At 44.8% G+C, this 21,914-nt stretch overlaps 1 protein-coding gene across 7 annotated transcripts in view; it reads right to left on the bottom strand.

Moving 5' to 3' along the window:
* Positions 1-21,914, bottom strand: part of JAKMIP3 (Janus kinase and microtubule interacting protein 3) — a 103,582-nt gene that overhangs the window by 24,332 nt on the left and 57,336 nt on the right. For 4 of the 7 annotated variants that reach the window (XM_075612202.1, XM_075612199.1, XM_075612195.1 and 1 more), the window contains 9 exons: positions 21,023-21,082; positions 17,652-17,777; positions 11,519-11,647; positions 6,405-6,488; positions 5,275-5,337; positions 4,247-4,345; positions 3,609-3,707; positions 3,462-3,515; positions 1,336-1,401 (listed from right to left, as the gene is read on the bottom strand). In XM_075612202.1, coding sequence (XP_075468317.1) covers positions 1,336-1,401; positions 3,462-3,515; positions 3,609-3,707; positions 4,247-4,345; positions 5,275-5,337; positions 6,405-6,488; positions 11,519-11,647; positions 17,652-17,777; positions 21,023-21,082 — 780 coding nt within the window. Of the gene's footprint in view, positions 1-1,335; positions 1,402-3,455; positions 3,516-3,608; positions 3,708-4,246; positions 4,346-5,274; positions 5,338-6,404; positions 6,489-11,518; positions 11,648-17,651; positions 17,778-21,022; positions 21,083-21,914 lie in introns of all 7 variants that reach the window. The other 3 variants (XM_075612200.1, XM_075612198.1, XM_075612196.1) reach the window with 1 other exon arrangement.

Genomic DNA, 21,914 nt, shown 5'->3' on the forward strand with positions numbered 1-21,914 from the left:
CTCTCCCTCTCAGTCTCTCCCTCCCAGTCTCTCCCTCTCAGCCTCTCCCTCTCAGCCTCTCCCTCTCAGTCTCTCTCTCTCAGTCTCTCCCTCTCAGTCTCTCCCTCTCAGTCTCTCCCTCTCAGTCTCTCCCTCTCAGTCTCTCCCTCTCAGTCTCTCCCTCTCAGTCTCTCTCTGACTTTAAAACCTATATTTCAGGGTCTGGCTGGGAGGAACACCACCACCACGTAAGACTTATGTGAAGCTAACGCAAGGCAGTGCGTCAAGCCCATGCTAATGAGATATACAACGGCCGTTGTTTTTGCATAAAGTAGCTTTCTGGACATGCATTAACCTCGGGGGAAAATGGAGGCGGTTAATGATTTTGATAATAGCCCATTATTAGCACTGAGTTAACAGAACTCTGGGGTTCTAAGTAATGTATTTTAATCTCATTTCATGCTTTTCTTTCTTATAATTATGATAAACAGAAGGAATGATATTTACATTCACCAGAAACATTGAGTTTTTATCATATGGGGCCTGCATTTCTGCATTAGGCCTGTTATATACAGGATGCGGCCGCGCGTTCCTATGCGAACGCGCGTGCACGTGCCGCATGCTTTTCCTGTATGTAGTGCCGGGAGCTGCAGGTAAGTGTATATGCGTGTATGTGCGTGTATGTGCGTGTATATGCGTGTATGTGTGTGTATATGCGTGTATGTGTGTGTATATGTTGTGTGAGTGTAAGTGTAAGGGGAGTGTAAGTAAGATTTTTTAAATTAAAAAAAAAGTTTAATCATTTTTTTTTGTGTGTGCATTTATTTACCCCCCCCCCACACACACATCCATACAAACACGCATACACACATACACTCATACACTCATACACACATACACACATACACACATACACACATACACACATCCATACAAACACGCATACACACATACACTCATACACTCATACATACATACACACATACACGTATACACACATACACTCATACACACATACACACATACATACATACATACACACATACACTCATACATACATACACACATACACACATACACACATACACGCATACATACACACATACACACACACACACATACACACCAATACATACACTTGAGCGCAGGCAGCGGCGTGAAAAGATGAATTTCTTCATCTTCGCCGCTGTCTGGCGGCTCCCCTCTCCCTGCCGTGCGTGCGCGCAGCACATCTGTAGAAAGGCTGACTAACGTCAGCCAACTAAAAATCCGCGTGCGCGGCATAGCACGCGCCCGGCACTATAGAACGTGCCTCACACATTGCCTTAGAAGTATTTCATGCACATTTTATTTTACCTTTTCAGCCATATTTAGGACTGTCCTTGCTTGTATAACAATGACTTGCTCGTCGTTAGTCAGGTTCTGCGTCCAAAAGAACAGTTGGCAATCGTTAGTACAGATGTCTGAATTCCAAGTGATGTAGTGTTTCGTACGAAAACCAAGTTTAGGCGAAATAGACAGCAAAACGCGCACACGTGTATTCATGCTCTTTACACGTACTTGTTCACAAATTCTTTCCCTCAGTAAATTTTGTTTTCAGTGTCATAACCTTTCTTTATAATGTTTGTTGACAGAAGTTTGGCAATATTGACACAAATTACTTTGAAAACGCTGAGGTATAGGAGCTAGGGCTTCTGGGTAATGGCATGCAAATGAGCACAGACGGAGTCACTCCTTACTTCTTATCGATTTTAACATGGACCCCTACCCGGAGCTGACCTTTTGGTCTCAACTTGAAGCTAAGCGTGTTATTTGAAATCTGCATCTCTTTAAGTAACAAGACCATTCTGAAATGCATTTACAGCACATGCAGTCTCGTTCCCCATGTAGAATCTAACTGATCTTTATCACCTGAACTGTCATAACTCATGACACTCAAAACAGGTTCAAGTAAAGGAAACCAAAGACTCTTAGGGTGACAAAAATATTTTGGAGTTGAAGGCCTGCTGCTTTAATATCAATGTATCAAAGTACTATGCACCAAATGTACCCAGTTTCAATAGCGTAACAACGAAAGGAGATAAGGTGGACAAATTTGCTATATACAGTATTATTATGTCATTGTCAACTTTTGCAGACATTGCCCATTTGTTTCAATTTTTTTCTGAGCAAAATCTGTTTAAAGTATGGAACTTGATAACGAATGTTCCCAAATAGGACACCAACACAGATAAGAGTAAATCATCTTGGCTACATAGACACCATAATGATTTCATGATCATGTTTTAAGGCTGGTTCCTCATATACAGAATTTTATTATAGTACAGTAATGGTATTTTCCATTTAATTGAAACCACCAGCAGGGCAATCTTGTTAAAAAAATATATCAACCACTTTATTGCAAGTAAATTAACAAATAACATTCCATTAGTGGAAGCAAAGGGTATAAACGTGTAACCAACGTTCCATCATAGGGGTAGGTTTTAGCTCACTTGGTTTCTGTTCTACTGAGCAGTTTCTTGGTGGTGTATGGCTCCTCCCTTCAGGATAGAGCTCCGACCAATTCTCCTATTAGCATAAAGGTATTACCCACCTCATTGTCAGTCTACACATCACCCTCCACTAAAGAGTAGGTGAGTGTTTCTGGCTGACAGAAAGAAGAGATGTGTGTAAGTATTATTGTTTCTCACTATGGTATTTGTACACTCACAGTTTACCTATTATAATAAGGGAACTTTGTTACTGGCTTTGGACAGCTTTTAACGGCACTAATTCACAAATAAGCATATGGTTCATTTGTTTAACCCCTTCAGGGCACTCTCACATATCTCACAAAGTTTAGCCTACAGGACAATAAGAAATTACATATATTCAGTGTATGTACCTGCTAAGCGGGGGTTACCATGACGAGGTTGGCAGCTTGAATCATGTTTTGATCAAAAGATGCAACCAAATGATGCCTTTGTCACTCAGACTTTGGTTCTAAATGTAAAAATGTCACTGGTATATTTTAGCCCAATTGGTAGGAGCGCAGGAATTGTTCTTTGTTTCCCATAAACGTATGTGTATGACCGGGTGAGTAATTAATTACACCCTAGTCAACAAATAGGTCTTCAAATGTCAAATGAAATCAATATGACAAAGCGATGCTGATTCCAATCAAATCAACCAGGTGGAAAACAGTTTTGTGTTAAGAATTTGCCAACATAGTTTAAAAATGGATCAAAAAGGCAATAGTCTGCGGAAGAGAGGGCTTGCAAAGAAGCATAAAGATGTTTAGGAAGAATAGGAAGGCAGGTTGTAAAATGCCAGAAGTCTTAACTCTAGAAGGTTATTCATTTCTCTCAAATCGTGGCCGAATCTCGATCCACCTGTTAGATTGAATCTTTTTGTTTCTGCAGCAAATTTGGAGACATCAAAAAAATAAAACAACAAATAAAACACCAGAACATGCACAATTTAGAAAAGCAACATACACTTACGGCGTTATCCCCTAGGAGGTCTAATTTTTTCATCAGCTCTGACACAATTATGTCCTAAGAGTGCAAAGATACAGAGGACAAAGAAATCAGAGCAAGGTCGACTCTGACAGTAGAGTATAGACATTGTACAAGGAGAGTAAATCTTACTGTAACACCTTCAGCTTCGCAATAAACCTGCAAGGGACTCTTTCCTTCTGGGAAGGGGAAGTGGTGAAAATTGATGGCAGGTGATCTTCTTTCCCTCTCCTAAAAATACAAGAACAAAGCTTATGCCAGTAGATGGGTGGGACAACCTTCCAACAGAGGTGGTGAAGGTTAAAACAGTGAATCAATTTCAAAATGTTTCAGGTAGGCACGTGTATACTCAATGTGGAAAAAATACAGTGATCAAATATCATCTAAAGCAGGCGCGGCCAACTCCAGTCCTCAAGGGTGACCAACAGGCCAGACCAATGATTAAAGCCACTGATTGAGTCACCTGTGCTGAAGCAGGGATATCCTTAAAACCTGGTCTGTTGGCCACCTTTGAGGACTGATGTTGGCCACCCCTGGTGTAGGAGAATGCAGTAGCTCGGTATCTGTGGTGGTGGTTGAGTGACATTCAGCTGTTTGTGTGCGGTGGAGAGGGAAATAAAGGAACAGGAAAAAAGAGGAGAGGGATAGATCTAGAGAGACAGAGAGAGAGAGAGACAGAGACAGACACCCAGAGAGGGACAGACACCCAGAGAGAGAGACAGACACACAGAGAGAAGTTGTATGAAACCAATTCCACATGGAGTGCTTACTTCAAGCTCCAAGATCCTAAACTCCAAGAGTTCATTCTGGTCTTTCACATCTTGCACATCATGTCTGAGCTTGGCTCCCTCAGTCTCCATTTCTTTTACCTGCCGGGGAGAGTACGTCATGTAAATATTCAGGTTTATGCTCTTCGTTTGAAAAAAAGAATAAAAAAAACTGATTGTTTCAATAGTGAAGGGATTTCTGTAATATGTAACTTTGAGTATTTTAATAAGTAAAGAAAGGGAAACAGGTCTAATACTTTTATTGTGACAAAGAGAACATTTGCAAAGCATATGCAACATTTAGCATAGGTTGAACTTGATGGACGTATGTCTTTTTCTACCTCATCTACTATGTAACATCAGAGTTCTTTGTAGGTGGAATGAGAGCATATAGAGCTTTTGATACCTCCCTGGTTTTTCCTTTAAAGCAGCAGTCCAAGCTGCATTCTCCCCCCCCCCAACCCCCCTTAATATGTGCATCAATACAATCCACACAATAAGTAATTAGCTAAGATTCGGCTCGGGGGTTCACTAAATGGCTTTCAGTGCAGCAGAAGAGGACTAAAGATGAAAAGTTCTGTGGGGAGGATCATGTGACCAGGCAGTCACTAGATACAGTTGTTGCACTGCTAGAGAGAGGGCAGGGCTCAAAAAGCGGTGTGCCAGAGCCTGTTTCAGAAGAGGAAGGGGATGTGACTTTGTAAATGGTTGCTATATAAACAAAAAATGCTTGTTACATTATAATATATTAAAAATGTCATTTAGAGTTTTTTTTGTTTTTTTTAATGCTACAAGTATTTTCTCATAGTACAGAACTGAATTATACAAAAAACACATGCAGGATATTGATTAGTTTGCAGCTTTAAGTGAGAAATGTGAAGGGCATACAATTATAGCAAATATGGATCAAATTACAAGATAATACCAATAAATACACAATATCAAATTATACTTTTTGTACTTCTAAAAATTACTTTGCAAATTTGTAACACCAACAAATATTTTTCTGTGATAACTTCTTGAATGCTTACTTTTTCTACAAGTTCCTGATTTCTTCCGTACAATGCCTGCTTTTCCTCTATCCACTTCATGTCCTTGAAAAGAAAAAAGTAATGTACTCCTATACTTGCAACAATTAACAGTCTAAACCAGGGGTGGCCAAGTCCAGTCCTCAGGGGCTAACAACAGGTCATGTTTTCAGGATATCCCTGCTTCAGCACAGGTGACTCAATCAGAGGCTCAGACGAACACTGCACCTCTGATTGAGCCATCTGTGCTGACGCAGGGACTGATTGAGCCACCTGCGCTGATGCAGGGACTGATTGAGCCACCTGCACTGAAGCAGGGATATCCTAAAAATGTGACCTGTTGGTGGCCCTTGAGGACTGGAGTTGGCCACCCCTGGTCTCACTTCTACTTCGCCCTTCCTCCCCACAGCACCTGCTCCAGCAATCTGGCAACCTTTGCACTGGTCGCTTCATAATACAGTCTGATCATTTAATTCCGTAGGTGGGCCCGATTAAAGCCACAGCCCATTAATAACGGGGTTAATGAGTATTGAAGTAATGTGCTGTTCAGTTAGGGTTACAAATAAAGTCACAATGTCTCCAAAAATAATGACATTTTAAATGCATGCTGCACTTAATATGGGAAAATTTTTATAGTCTATTACTTTTCCTTTATATTTTATTAATACCAACCTATATTAAAAAAAGGTGCATAAAACAGCAGTACGTGTGCATCTTTTTTTTATTGTAGTAGGTTAAACAACCCAGCCAGTTAGGCTGCGTTTATAGTGCGCGCGACGGCGTGTGCAGTGCGAACAACATACAGCACCTCTATCAGGCCGGCCATAGAGTGCGCGACCGCACGCGTGAAGAAGAGCAACCGTGCGGCAGAATTTTCAAGAGACAAATGATTTTGGGTTTTTTTGCGCGATGGCCGCGTCACGTGAGCGATTCAGCCAATCATGGTGAACCAGCCTGGTGACGTCACAGCCCCATCAAAGTTCACGGATCTCTCGGGCGACAGGTGACTCCTTGCACTCCGTCGTGCACCTGCACTATGATCGCTGCCTAGCAAGAATCAATTCTGTGTATCCTCCATTAGCAACATAAAGGTTCTAACATGATACAAGAAACGTGGGATAAAAATACCCTACCTGGCCCTGCTCAGACAGGGCTTTTTCGAGATCCTCTGTTCTCGTCTGGTATCTACAAATATCTGCTTGTAGCTGCTCCCGAGTCTGTGGAATATCAGATAAAACACATGAAAAGTTTACAATCCTCCACGGGACAAAACAATAGAACTGAACGGATTCTGATACACCTGTTCTTTTGCTAAGCAAAAGTTGAATATACTTATACAGGCAGTCCTCGTTTTACAACGCTTCGTTTTACAACGAATGGCTTATCCAACGCTATGCAATTCATACCTATGTTCATTTTTACAACACCAAAACGGCTTATCCAACACTCTTACGACGCTTTGCAACGTTGTTTATGTGTATTATATATACACTTCTCACAACCAGATCATTCCATAAATGATTTAAAAATCAAAATCCTCAATGGAATGTTTAAAAGCACCCAAGAACGGAAAACATTTGAGCTCAGAATGATAAGACTCTTTGACACCAAAACCAAGGGACTTAATGTGGACATGGGTTTTCTCACACCCTACCAAAATTGTCTGTAATTATCCTGCTTGCCTCTATTCTTATCCACACTTTCTCTCTCCCCCCCCCCCCCCCAGCATCCCTTCCCCACCTTTCTTTGACACTGTCCCTTGGCTTCAAACACTTAACACCCGACCTTATCTACAGTAAATATCTGTTTTTTTTTTTTCTCTACACTGTTTTAGCATTGATTCCTGTGTAAATCAGTATTGCTTGACCTGAAGAAGAGAGGAGAACTCTCGAAAGCTTGTCCTATGACATAAATTGTTAGTCCAATAAAAAAGGTATCACCTAATACTGAAGAACTCATTTATTCTGCACTATCGCAACTGGACTAACACGGCTACTTTCTGCTTTATATATATATATATATATATATATATATATATATATATATATATATATATATATATATATATATAAAAGGCTCCGTTCCTGAAGTCATTTTTAACACTAAAATATACCAAATATTTTACGCAGGCAATAAGATATGCAGAACACGCATATATTATATATATATATATATATATTATATATATATATATATATATATATATATATATATATATATATACAGTATATACACTATATAATTTATGTGTGTGCTGCATATCTTATTGCCTGTGTAAAATATTTGGTAAAAATGCCTTCAGGAACGGAACCTTTCATTTAAACAGTGTTCCTATGGGAAAACATGTTTCGCTTTACAACGTTTCGCTATCCAACGCCATTTTGAGTAACGCATTGTGGGCCTCATGCAGAAAGCGGCGCAAAGTCACTTTTCGCCCGTTTTGCACCACAAATGCATACCCCGATTCACTAAGGGCCGAAAACTTGGCGAAAAGCAAAAAAAACGCCAAGTTTGTTGGCGGTTTTTCGCCACTCTAGAATTCATGCCAATCCGTCTCACCCCAAAAAGTTTACAAGTTGCTGGGGAGAGGCTGCGGATGAGCGGCGGATCGGCACTTAGAAAAAATCAGGCCTTTTTCCTGCCTGGGATTGATGCCGGAGGTCTCCGGAGCTGATACCATTAATACCAGCACCGGAGCCCCCCGGCATGCATCCGAGGCAGGAAAAATGCATTTAAAGGCCACTTCATTACCTTAGCCGCTAACCGCTATGGCAATGAAGGGGTTAACCAGCCGTGCCAGGTTTATTGTGGGTAGCGGGGGTGGGTGAAGGGGGTATTTGGCCCTTGGTGGTTGTTTTAGGGCTTGCGGGGGGGGGGGGGGTTTGCGGGTGCACTTAACCCCTTCATGACCTTAGCAGTTAATACCGCTATGGTCATGAAGGGGTTAAGCCCTCCCGCTACCCACCCGCAAGCCCTAAACAACCACCGTTGGGGCTAATACCCACTTCGGCCACCCCGCTACCCACAATAAAAAATAATCACACACAGCAGCCCCACACTAAATAAATAAATAAATAAATAAATAATAAAATATATATATATATATATATATATATATATATATATATATATATATATATATACTGTATTACATATATTACACCAACAACCCCTATACCCCCTAACATACATCAATGTTACTATAGGCCGGCGGGGGCCTGCAGTACCAATTTACCACATTAATGTCAAAACACATACATACTTATAAAGAATTAACCCCCCCCCACCCCCCAACACATACAGTATAGTAATGGGCACAATTACTATTATCCACATATGGATAATAGTGCATTTGCCCATTTAATATACATAAAGAACAATAAATACATATAGCACTCACCCTTGTCCGGCTGCCATGATGAAGGCCATCTTCATCTTCATCACCGTCCATGCCCCCTCCGATGCTGCAAAACATAAACAAGAATAAAAACAGCCAATGTAATGTCCCCTAACCCCTTAATCACCATAGCGGTTATTAACCGCTACAGTCATGAAGGGGTTAACCCACCCTCACCCACCACTCGGGAGGCCTACATACCCTCCCCCACTACCCCCTCACCCCGTGAGGCCTAACCACCCTCACTTACCCAATACCCAGCCGGGAGGCCTACCCACATACCCTTGGGGCCAATACCCCTTTCCCCCACCCCCAGTACCCACAATTAAAACAATACACAGCCCCACAATAAACATCATTATATTTATTAAATACATAACCCACCCCCTGTGCCCCCCCATAAATACATGATTTATTATTTTACATACAGAGTTAATACCCCAGGCCCACGGGAGTCCCCGGTGGGCCTGACGGGTCACCTCACAGACCTACAGTAGCCCAGCACCATGTTTCAAACAGGGTCTGGAGGCCTACGGGTGGGGGCACCGCGGACCCCTAGGGACCACCCGAGGGCTCACAGATCCCCGTGGGAACCACCCGAGGCCCCTCAGACACCTGTGGGTCTGACCCGGGGCCCCCCAGACAGCCGCGGGCCTACCCGTGGGGACCTCATTGTGGCCCACGGTGACCCGCGGAGACCACCTGGTGGACCACGCCGCCTGGCGGGGACCACCCGCAGCCCTCCAGACCCTGTGTGAAACATGGTGCTGGGCTACTGTAGGTCTGTGAGGTGACCCGTCAGGCCCACCGGGGACTCCCGTGGGCCTGGGGTATTAACTCTGTATGTAAAATAATAAATCATGTATTTATGGGGGGGCACAGGGGGTGGGTTATGTATTTAATAAATATAATGATGTGTATTGTGGGGCTGTGTATTGTTTTTATTGTGGGTACTGGGGGTGGGGGAAAGGGGTATTGGCCCCAAGGGTATGTGGGTAGGCCTCCCGGCTGGGTATTGGGTGAGTGAGGGTGGTTAGGCCTCACGGGGTGGGGGGGTAGTGGGGGAGGGTATGTAGGCCTCCCGTATGGTGGGTGAGGGTGGGTTAACCCCTTAATGACTGTAGCGGTTAATAACCGCTATGGTGATTAAGGGGTTAGGAGACATTACATTGGCTGTTTTTATTCTTGTTCATGTTTTGCAGCATCGGAGGGGGCATGGGCGGTGATGAAGATGAAGATGGCCTTCATCGTGGCAGCCGGACATGGGTGAGTGCTATATGTATTTATTGTATTTATTGTTCTTTATGTATTTTAAATGGGCAAATGCACTATTATCCATATGTGGATAATAGAATTTTGCACATTACTATACTGTATGTGTTAAGGGTGGTGTATTTATGTGTTGTAATTTTTTTAGGGGTGCACTGAATTGGTACTGCAGGCCTGTGGGGACCACCCGAGGGCCACCGCCGGCCAATAGTATCATTGCTGTGCATCCCAAAAATGTGATATATGTAATGGGGGTATAGGGGTTGTTGGGGGCACAGGGGGTGTATGTTGTTTATTGCAATGTTTATTGGGGGAAATTGTCCCCAATAAACATGCTATTATGCCTTAACCCCTTCATTGCCTTAGCGGCTATCCACTATGGTAATGAAGCAGCATTAATGTATTTTCATAATATTGTGCGGGAGCAGGGGGTCCCCTGAGATGAACCGCATTGATTTGTGGCTCAAGGACCCCCTGCTTCCTGAGTTACAGGCCCCGGTTTGGGGCATCGGTGCCAGAGTTGCCGCCATCTTTATAGAGGGCACGTCGCGTATGGGACACTATAAAGATGGCGGCGACACTGGCCCCCGATGACACATACAGGGGCCTGTAACTCGGGAAGCAGGGGGTCCCTGATCCATAAATCAATGCGGTTCAGCTCAGGGGACCCCCTGCTCACAGAACACTATTATTAAAAATATATTCATGCTGCTTCGTTACCATAGCACATAGCCGCAAAGGTAAGGAATGATTGTTTATTGATATGGGTGTTTTATTCATAGCGTAGATGTGCAGAGGGTCTCCGGAGCTGAACCGCTTTGGCTTTAGGTCCGGGGACCCTCTGCTTCCCGAGATACAGGCCCCTTTATGGGGTGCCGGTATCCCTCTGCTTTGTTTACATTCCGCGGTCACGTGATCGGGACATTTAAATGCAGAGGGATACCGGCACCTCATAACGGGGCCTGAATCTCGGGAAGCAGGGGGTCCCCGGACCTGAAACCAATGCGGTTCAGCTCCGGAGACCCCCTGCACATGTACGCTATGAATAAAATTGTATTTAAAAGATTTTTTAATGTGCCGATGTTTGCGCAGAGAGAGCGGCGGATCTCTCTCTGCTGCAGACACATCTCAGCAGGGGACGGCTTCTCGGCAGCTTCTCGCCAGGCAGACTGTCTCGCCACCGGTTACTCGTCATGTTTGGCAATGTTGCTCTCCAGTGAATGTGATTCGCCAGGGATTCTGCCCTTCTTGCATACAGCGAGGGCAACACGCCAAAAACATGGCGAATTCAAACCCCTGGCGAATGCAATTTTCCGCTGCTTAGTGCATGACCCCCTGTGTCGGATAACCGAGGACTGCCTTTATACTGAATATACTGAACACCCCCTTATTTTATATTGGGGCAAGTGGGGTAATAGAGTGAATGAAAGTTAATGCATTATTAACTGCATGTAACCCTCCTTCTCGCAGCATGGAATAGGAAGATTAGTTTATGCAAGTTTATTTTTACTTTGTACTCCATACATACATAATCCAAAACCCATTATAAAAGTTAGATAGTAGATAATAAGCCATTTAGACCTTAACTTCTCGTTCTGCATCTTGGGTTCCGCCAACTTGTTCTTGTAAGAGGGCGTATGCTCGCTGCAAGGCTTGGTATTCCATCGTCAACTGGCGAAATCTCAGCTCCGTCTCTTCTTTAGCCAATCCCTGCCACATCCAGACACAAATTCTGAATATGTATAATTAACATGAAACTGTACACATTTGTTTCCATTAAACTATTTACAATAATGTAAAAATTCTATATTGAACCATTTTAAGGGGAAGTAAGGTCACTAAACATAGTAAATATGGCATTTGGGGTCAAACCTTCCATAGTGATTTATACAGTTGCAATATTAAAGTTATAAAACGGGGCTCTTCAATTAGTTCTCCAAAGGGGCCACATCAAAAAACATGTAGAAGGGCCACAAGGTTATTACAATTGAATTTAGGTACATTTAAAAGGCTTGAAAATTATTATATTTCAACATTTTGCTAGCCTTGAAAAAATCTGTACCATATATATTTACATTACATAAACTGACAAGTGCGTTTTAGTGGGAAAAACTGCACTTAGCTGCCTAAGCAACTACAGTATTGTGAAATGAGCAGTAACAGCGAGTCCAAGGGTCATATCAGGGCCAGCAGTGGAAGAGTTCTGCTACAGAAGATGATGGTGGATGTTGCTGATGATGCCTTCAGTTTTCCATCATTATTGTTTCCTCCACCCCCTCTTCTCTATTCACATATATTGGTTTACAAATAACCAAAAGTATTGACACAGATAACTGCTTGTGGCATATTTATGTTTGTTTCACAACTGAATGTTTGTTTACAAGACTGCTGTATTTAGCCTACTCTAGAGTGCATTGCTGTTAAGGCCTTGGTCCCGCTGTGTCCGGCGGCAAGTGCGGCCGCGGGCCACCAGCCCCTTTCCTCCAGTCTGGAGGTCGCCGCTGGCTCCTTCCGACGTGGCTGACTGCGTGCTGTGACGCGTCAGCCGGCCGATGCTGCAAGCTCCTAGTGATTTGCAGCTCTGACGCGTCACGTGGTGCGGCAGTCAGCCAATGAGGGAAGGAGGGGAGGGAAGGAGCTACGGGAGGGAGGCGGTTTGGGAGGGGAGCAGGGAAGGAGCTGCGGGGGAAAAGTGTGTGTGTGTATGTGTATATGTGGTGTGTTGTGTGTGGAGGGGGGCGGACGAACAGACCCTCCGCTCAAACCACGCCCCACCGCTCCAGCTCCCTACAGACCATAGGTAGCGGTCAATTGCCTCTCAGCACGCCGCCTGCATGAAGCTCAGGCGCGTTGACTGAGGCAGCGGGGCTGTGACAGGGTAAACAAAAGCCACCAGTTATATGCCTGGAAAACCTATGTCTAGTCTGCAGTGCAGCACTGACTAGGTTAACTTCAGCTGGGAACCTCACGATAATTAGTTGGATCCCAGCTGCCTAATCAAGGTGCATGGGCGTCCGCAGGTGGGGGCAAGGGGGGGCGCTTGCCCCCCCCTGGATCCTGGGCCGCCAACAGCGGGGAACAGAGGGCACTGGCGTGACAGGATTTAGCGCTCTCTTCTGCAAAAAAAAAAAAAACCTCCCTTGTCTCCTGATTGGCTGGCGCGTGTTGGCACGCTGCCAGGATTTTTTTTTTTTTGGCCCTCGCAAGCCCTATCTCAGCGGTGCGCAAAACTGGGGGGCGCCAAATTATTTAGGGGGGGGCGCAGCCTGTCCGGCGAAACCTGGGGGCAGAGCAGAGCAGGGGCAGAGCAGAGCAGAGCAGAGCAATGCCAGGCAGAAGATCCGTGCTGTGTTTCCCTGTGCTTGCAGAGGGGGCGGGGCGTCCCTCTGCACACAGACACAAGCCCTCCTCTTCCTGTCAGCGTGGGGAACCGAGCATGCAGTACAGGTGTGTGTGTGTGTATATTGGTGTGTATAGTGATGTGTGTGTGTGTGTGTATAGTGATGTGTGTGTGTATAGTGATGTGTGTGTGTGTATATATGTATAGTGATGTGTGTGTGTGTGTATATATATATATATATATATATATATATATATATATATATATATATATATATATATATATATATGTATAGTGATGTGTGTGTGTGTATATATGTATAGTGATGTGTGTGTGTGTGTGTGTGTGTGTGTGTGTGTGTGTGTGTGTGGTGGTGATGTGTGTGTGTGTATATTGGTGTGTATACTGATGTGTGTGTGTGTGTGTGTGTGTGTGTGTATAGTGATGTGTGTGTGTGTGTGTGTATAGTGGTGTGTATAGTGATGTGTGTGTGTATAGTGGTGTGTGTGTGTGTGTGTGTGTGTGTATATATGTATAGTGATGTGTGTGTGTGTGTGTGTGTGTGTATATATATATATGTATAGTGATGTGTGTGTGTGTGTATATATATATATATGTATAATGATGTGTGTGTGTGTATATATATGTATAATGATGTGTGTGTGTGTGTATATATATATATATGTATAATGATGTGTGTGTGTGTATATATATGTATAATGATGTGTGTGTGTGTGTGTATATATATGTATAATGATGTGTGTGTGTGTGTGTGTGTGTGTGTGTGTGTGTGTGTATATATATATATATATGTATAGTGGTGTGTGTGTGTGTGTGTATATATATGTATATTGATGTGTGTGTGTATATATATATATGTATAGTGATGTGTGTGTGTTTTGTGATTGAATGTGTGCTGTGATTGTGTGTGGTGTGGGGGGTGTTGTTTGTGTTGTGATTGATTGTGTGTGTTGTGTGGTATGGTATTAGTGTGTTGTGATATTAGTGTGTGTGGGGGGGTATTGTGTGTGTGGTGTGTCTGTGTTGTGATTGTGTGTGTGTATGGGTGTTGTGATTGAATGCAGCGTTGCACAAACTGGAGGGTGTACGCTCTCCCAAGCTTGGCGCTTGGGGAGACAAACAAAATTGACATTGAAGCATGCTCAGCAGCAGTCAATGCGCACAACCCCACACCCACACACAGCCACACACAAACACAGAAATAGCCCTGATCCATACCCCCCACTCGTGCTTGCAAAATTATGCAGGACACCCTGTGCTCATGTTTGGAGAGTTGGTGATGTCACCACTCTCGGCGGCAGCGTGGACGCAGCCTAATTTTGCAAGCGCGAGCTGTTGAAACATATTTGTATTTACATTGTATATCGTTTAATAAACGGGGGGGGGGGGGTTCATGTGATTTTGATTACGTCAGGCAGGGGGGGCCCGAGAAATTAAATGGATGAAAAGGGGGGCTCGGCATAAAAAGTTTGCTCACCCCTGCGGAGTCTATCTGACCTTGCATAGCGAGGCCCGCCCTGTCCTGCATGGAGCAAGTCAGGTGAGTACTGCTCCATGCCACTCTCGCTTCCCCCTTGTCCTCCTGCTCTGATTCCCCCCCCCCCCCCTGCTCCGATCCCCCCCATTCCAAAATCTTCCCCCTGCTCTGGTCCCCCCTGTTCTGATTCCCCCCCCTGCTCCGGTCCCCCCTTCCCGTTCCGATTCCCCCCCTGCTCCGGGTCCCCCCTTCCCGTTCCGATTCCCCCCCTGCTCCGGGTCCCCCCTTCCCGTTCCGATTCCCCCCCCTGTTCCGGTTCCCCCCCCCCCCCCTGCTCCGATTCCCCCTTGTTGCGAGTGTCTGAGTTTGTGTCTGTGTGTGTGTGTGAGAGATCAGGGGGGGAAGGAATGAATGTGAGGAGGACGGATTCAGGGAGTGGGTTTGAGTCAGAGGGGGATAATTGATGGAGGGGGGAGAGTGAGGAGACGGGGTGTAATAGAGGAAGTGAGGAAGAGAGGGGTGAGGGGAGAGAGTGAATGAAGATGAGAGGGGGTAAGAAAGAGATGGGGCTACACCTTGGGACTATCTGCATTAGAGTGGCACCAGACAAGGTGTGTGTGGTGTGGTGTGTGTGGTGTGTGTGTCTGAGTGAGAGAGAGAGAGTCTGAGTGAGAGAGAGAGTCTGAGTGAGAGAGAGAGAGAGTCTGAGTGAGAGAGAGAGAGAGAGTCTGAGTGAGAGAGAGAGAGAGTCTGCGTGAGAGAGAGAGAGAGTCTGAGTGAGAGAGAGTCTGAGTGAGAGAGAGAGTCTGAGTGAGAGAGAGAGTCTGAGTGAGAGAGAGAGAGAGTCTGAGTGAGAGAGAGAGAGAGTCTGAGTGAGAGAGAGAGTCTGAGTGAGAGAGAGAGAGAGTCTGAGTGAGAGAGAGAGAGTCTGAGTGAGAGAGAGAGAGAGTCTGAGTGAGAGGGAGAGTCTGAGAGGGAGAGGGAGAGTCTGAGAGGGAGAGGGAGAGTCTGAGAGGGAGAGTCTGAGAGAGGGAGAGTCTGAGAGAGGGAGAGTCTGAGAGAGGGAGAGTCTGAGGGGGAGAGTCTGAGGGGGAGAGGGAGAGTCTGAGAGAGGGAGGGTGTGTGTTTGTGTCTGTGTCTGTGAATGAATACAGACACCAACCCACAGTCAGTCAGTCACCCACCCAAGTGTCAGTCACACACGACTCAGTCAGTCAAAGTGTCAGTCACCCACCCCGTCACCCCCACAACCACTCTCTCTCTCTGTCTAGTTAACATTATGCCCCCCCCTGAAAACATTTCTGCGGACGCCCATGTCAAGGTGTGTTAAAACCCAGGTTGATGAGAGAGGAGTAAGCTGCTAAAGTGATTCCTGAAAACAAGGTCTGATAAACAAAGTGACTGAATTATAAACTGTCTGTCTCCTGCTTAGAAAAGGGATTGCTGCCTGAGTTACACACTGTCTGCTAAAGAGAAACTGTTTCGTTTTGTTTTTGCTGAAGAAAAGCTATTTTTGTTTTGTGTGTTGTATATCTGTTAAGGCTAAATAAATAAGCCTTGGCAAGAAACCCACGCGTGTAGTTGCATGTACCCTGCAACAGGGGCCTTAGCCTATAAGGTTCAAAGCCCCCAAATGAGTGAGATTTAGGGCTGAATAGGGAGTTTTAGAATGTAGATATCCAGTGCAAAGCAATGGAAAACTGGTTGATAAAACAATATCACATTACAGGGAATCAGTGTATAACTTAATGTATTGTAACAAAGTTATAATGATAAAAAAAAATGGAAAACTCTTAACATGTAAAATAAATAAACAACAGTCTGTGCAGCTGCTGCTTACACTTTTAATTGCAATCAGTCACCCAAAGAGAAGATTATATCTCATGTAACTCAGGAGTGCGCAATCTTATGGCACTGTGCCCTCCTGCCAGCACTACCTCCGTGTTCGCCCCCCCCACCTTCCTACAGTGTCAAATGACACCGTTGGGGTCACATAACGTGACATCACGTGACGTGCGGCGGCATTTGACACCGCGTTGCTACATAGCAACGCGTCATCTGAGTCAAGGCAAGAGATACTTACAGAGGCCTCGCGCGGTCCCCGGCATTTCATTTAAATGTGGGCCTTTGAAAGCGCCGCACCCCCCCCCAAAAATCTTGCGCCCCCCAGTTTGCGCTCCCCTGATGTAACTGATGGTTAATTAATTTTTTGTCAAGATAACATAGTAAAATAATGTATTAAACAGGCCCACCAATACACTGAAAGTTAGAAGAGCCAGAACTTTAGATTGCATTTTTTATTTATCTCAATATGATCAAGACCCATTTATTGTACAATTATTTTACTCTTACATTTAGGTAACTCCTTAATGAGTTTACAATTATTCTGTATAACAACTGCTGTCTAAAATGAGTCCTTTAGCTCTCTCTCTCTCTCACACTTTATTTCAATGTTTTTCATGGACATGTTTCATTGTTTGACAGAAAATAAGAGTCACAGATTACATCTTTTTTTGGTGCATTCCTGCTGCAAAAAAAGAGTCAGATTCATGGTGCTATTTTAATCAGTTATGCACTTGGGCGGGGCGGCCAACTCCAGTCCTCAAGGGCCACCAACAGGTGACATTTTTAGGATATTGCTGTTTCAATCAGTCGTTGACTGAGCCACTGATTGAGCCACCTGTGCTGAAGCAGGGATATCCTGAAAAGCTGACCTGCTGGTGGCCCATCAGGACTGGAGTTGGCTGCCCTTGTGCTAGGGGGACTTTAATAGATGAGCCTTATTTCAATGTGTTGCTATACATGTACAACTACCATATGCCTTGAAGCTGCATCCAAGTCTTATCAACATTTCATGTACCACTGAATGGATATACCTCGTCCAGGTCCTCTTCTGGAGTGCAGGGCGTACAATCTGTTCTGTCAGTTTGGTACGAGATTGAAGAACCATCTGAATCCAGTGAAGCTTCTTCATCATACCCAAAAAATGTCTCTACGACCGGCTTGGTGACAAGAAGGTAGTGTGTGTGTAAGAAGAATGGGAGAAGACACATTATGGGAGAAGAACTGAAGAAGGCATATTCAATGTAAAAGCACGCTGTAACATAATACAAACACATTATGTGAAATGCTACAATAACTAGAGATGGGCGAATTGGTTTTAGCGTGTTTGGATCTGCCTCGGATCTGCCGGCTCCTTTGATCTGCAGATCAGTGTAAAAATGGTGATTTGGCCTTTGTGGATTTTTTTTTTAACACCAACAATCCATCCACTGTCTCCGCCATCCGCTGATGGATTTTTAGAATCCAATCTGCAGATTCGGCAATCCGCACGTGGAATCAGTGGATTAGATTGTTAAAATCCGTTAGCGGATTGTATTCAATGGTGGTTTTGGATTAATTCGCACGGATTGAAAATGTAACAATCCATCGGCGGATTTTACGCTGCAGAGCGGATTTTGGAAGGCAAACTCGGGAGATTCCGGGAAACGGATTTGGACTGGTTCACCCATCTCTAACGATAACTATGAGTTGACTATCAGACATTTGAACTGCATATTCCAACTAGTGGTGTAGCTAGACATGCGCGGGCCCCCGGGCAAAAAAATTCAGGGCCCCATTAATATTAATTCTGATTGTGATTTTTTTTCTCCCTCCCCCATCCTGTCCATGATCCTCTCTCTCATATTTCCTCCCCCCCCCCTCCTCCTCCTCTTCTCTCTCTCCCGCCTCCTCATCATCCCTCAACCTCCTCATCATCCCTTCCCCTCCTCCTCATCATCATCTCTCCCCCTCCTCCTCATCCCTCCCCCTCATCTCTCCCCCTCCTCCTCATCATCTCTTTCTCTCCTCTCTTCCCCCAGCATGTCTCTCTCCTCTCCCCAGCATGTCTCTCTCATTCCCCCCCAGCATCTCTCTCCCCCCAGCATCTCTATCCTCTCCCCCCAGCATCTCTCTCACCTCTCCCCCCTCCACCCCCCCAGCATTTCTCTCTCCTTCCCCCCCGGCACAGCTTTCTCTTTTCTTCCCACACAGAATCTTCATCTCCTCCCCCCACATCATGTTTCTCTTTCCTCTCCCCTCCCCAGCATGTCTCAAGACCACCGCCAGCATTACTTTCTCCCCCCCACCAACTCTCTCTTCTTACACTGCTCATCTCATTCTCTCTGTGTTTATCTTATTTCCCTCTCATGTCTTTTTACCTCCCTCTTCTCTCACACATGCCATTCTCTTTATTTAATCCCCCATATATTTCCCCGTCATCCTCTCTCTAACAACCTGAGGTTTCTTTTCCCAGCATCTTTTTATCTTCTCTCTCTTCTCCCCCTAATGTCTCCTACTCTCTCTTCTCCCCCTCATGTCTCCTACTCTCTCTTCTCCCCCTCATGTCTCCTACTCTTTCTTCTCCCCCTCATGTCTCCTACTCTCTCTTCTCCCCCTCTTGTCTCCTACTCTCTCTTCTCCCCCTCATGTCTCCTACTCTCTCTTCTCCCCCTCATGTCTCCTACTCTCTCTTCTCCACCTCATGACTCCTACTCTCTCTTCTCCCCCTCATGTCTCCTACTCTCTCTTCTCCCCCTCATGTCTCCTACTCTCTATTCTACCCCTCATGTCTCCTACTCTCTATTCTACCCCTCATGTCTCCTACTCTCTATTCTACCCCTCATGTCTCCTACTCTCTATTCTACCCCTCATGTCTCCTACTCTCTATTCTCCCCCTCATGTCTCCTACTCTCTCTTCTCCCCCTCATGTCTCCTACTCTCTCTTCTCCCCCTCATGTCTCCTACTCTCTCTTCTCTCCCTCATGTCTCCTACTCTCTCTTCTCTCCCTCATGTCTCCTCTCTCTTTGCTGCTCTCTCTCCCTCTCTTTGCTGCTGCTCTCTCTCTGTCGCTCTCTTTCTCTCTGTTGCTCTCTCTTATTTGCTCTCTCTCTCTTTGTTGCTCTCTCTCTCTCTCTTTGTTGCTCTCTCTCTTTGTTGCTCTCTCTCTCTCTTTGTTGCTCTCTCTCTCTCTCTTTGTTGCTCTCTCTCTTTGTTGCTCTCTCTCTCTCTTTGTTGCTCTCTCTCTCTCTCTCTTTGTTGCTCTCTCTCTCTCTCTCTCTCTTTGTTGCTCTCTCTCTCTTTCTCTATTTCTCTCTCTCTCTGTCTCTCTTTCCTCTTATGTATTTCTCTCTTGTACTTAATTTTCTCTTTGTGTCTCTTCTTTTCCGTATTCTTCCCTTTCATGTCTGTTTTTACCCCTGTGATGTAACCCTTCCCCTACTTCTCACCTTTCCCAGCCTGTCTCTCAAGCTCCAGCACGCTGCTCTACTTGAGGCCCCGCCCCCTGACCTAGGCCCCACCCACCTACAGAGGCTCTGCAGAGGAAGGAATTTCCCCTCTCTGCTACATCCCCGCCCCCTGACCCAGGCCCCGCCCACCTGCAGAGGAAGGATTTCCCTTCCTTCCTACTGCATCTCCCCAATTTGCCGCCGACAGGTCTTGGTGAGAGTGGGCCCCCCGGGCTTTTGCTACACCCCTGATTCCAACACAAATTGTGATCAGAAATAATTTATCAGGATAGTATAATATCCAGCGTGAGTCGTTACCTAGTGAGTTAATAGGAGAGTTCTGGTAATAATTATTATACGTTTTTTCCAACGGCTGTCACACAGAGCTGCAATGTATAAAGTCCTCTCTATCATTTTCTCAGTATAACTTAATTTGTGTCAGAACATATAAAGCTCCTTTAAATAATGACCTTATCCACCCACCAAATTGGTGTATAAGTCCTGGTTTAGAGCATTCTTCAGGAAACGTATAAATGTTATACTTAAAAGAAAGAAAGGATTATTCAAAATAAGAAGTGGATTGCCGTTTTTTTTCACTAAGCTATGCTAAATGTATTCATGTTGAAATTAAGATGACAGGATTTAAAGAGCAGTAAAAAAAAAACTGTTTATTATCCAATCCTCTTTAGAAGCTTCAGGACGCGAACAAAATGAGATTTTCTGGAATTACAAAAAAAAACAAAACATTATCTCTTGCAAATTTGTTAATGTATAGGGTTTTGTGGCAAAACGATTTGTGTGCATATGAAGTTTGGGTAAGCTAAAATAGAAAGAAATGATGCAGTATATTTGTACTGCAATGCCCAGTGGAGCATCAGACTTTTAACATTAAATAAGAGTTGTCCTAAACTAAATCCTTTGTCCGGAGCAAATACCACAATAACTTGAAAACTGGAATGTTCTTTTTTTATTTTACCTTAGGGAGTTTTGTCATTTTCTTCCTTTGCTTTCTGATCCTTAAAAGCTTGTCCCGGTCCTGCAGAAATAGGTTGAACACATTTGTAAGTGGAATTTGCACAAACCTCCTCTGCATTAAAATACAGGGGGAAGTTGCAGCTTTCTATGTTCTGACATGTGTAGATTATTCCTGCCCACTGGCAAGATGTGTGTATATCTTTATTTATATACTGTCATCTATGTGCATAGCGCTTCACAGCAGTAATACACGGGACATAATATAACACAATGGTAATAAGCGCTTGAGACATAAAAGTAACATTAGGAAAGGGAGTCCCGTCCCCGAAGAGCTTACAGTCCAAGTGGTAAGTAGGGTAAACTTGTAGAGACAGTAAGAGGGTGTTATGGTAAGTGCGTCTGCAAGGGGTCATGGTCAATGCATAAGATGTGCCAGGGGTGGTATTTGAGTTGGCCCGCGTGATCCTCCAGGGATCAGCCTCTTCTCACGCCAGTCCGTGCCCAACCTGTATGAGGACGGAGCGGCCTTCTGCAGCAGGATCGGAGGGCAGCTGGGGCCTCGTGGAAGATTCGGAAGTTAGGCTCGACTTCTGGGCGGGTCCATATTTTGGCATGAGCCAGTGTGAGAAGAGGCTGATCCCCGGAGGATCCTGTGCCACTGCTCCCACAAGGTAAAATAGTGAGGGGAGGGAGTAAAATTGTGATTGAGGGGTAAAATTGTAGGTGGGCGAGAGAAATAATTGTGAGGTGGGAGGATAGTAAAGGGGGAGGGGGAAATTGTGAGTGAGATGATAGGAATCGTGAGGGAGGAATTGAGAAATGGAGTATAGTCATACCTGGTGGCAACCAGTCTGCCCCCTGTCACGTAAGTGCTGATAGAAACAGGCTGTGTC

The sequence above is a fragment of the Ascaphus truei genome, chromosome 8 (assembly GCF_040206685.1).
Source record: "Ascaphus truei isolate aAscTru1 chromosome 8, aAscTru1.hap1, whole genome shotgun sequence".
Classification (NCBI taxonomy): Eukaryota; Metazoa; Chordata; class Amphibia; order Anura; family Ascaphidae; genus Ascaphus; species Ascaphus truei.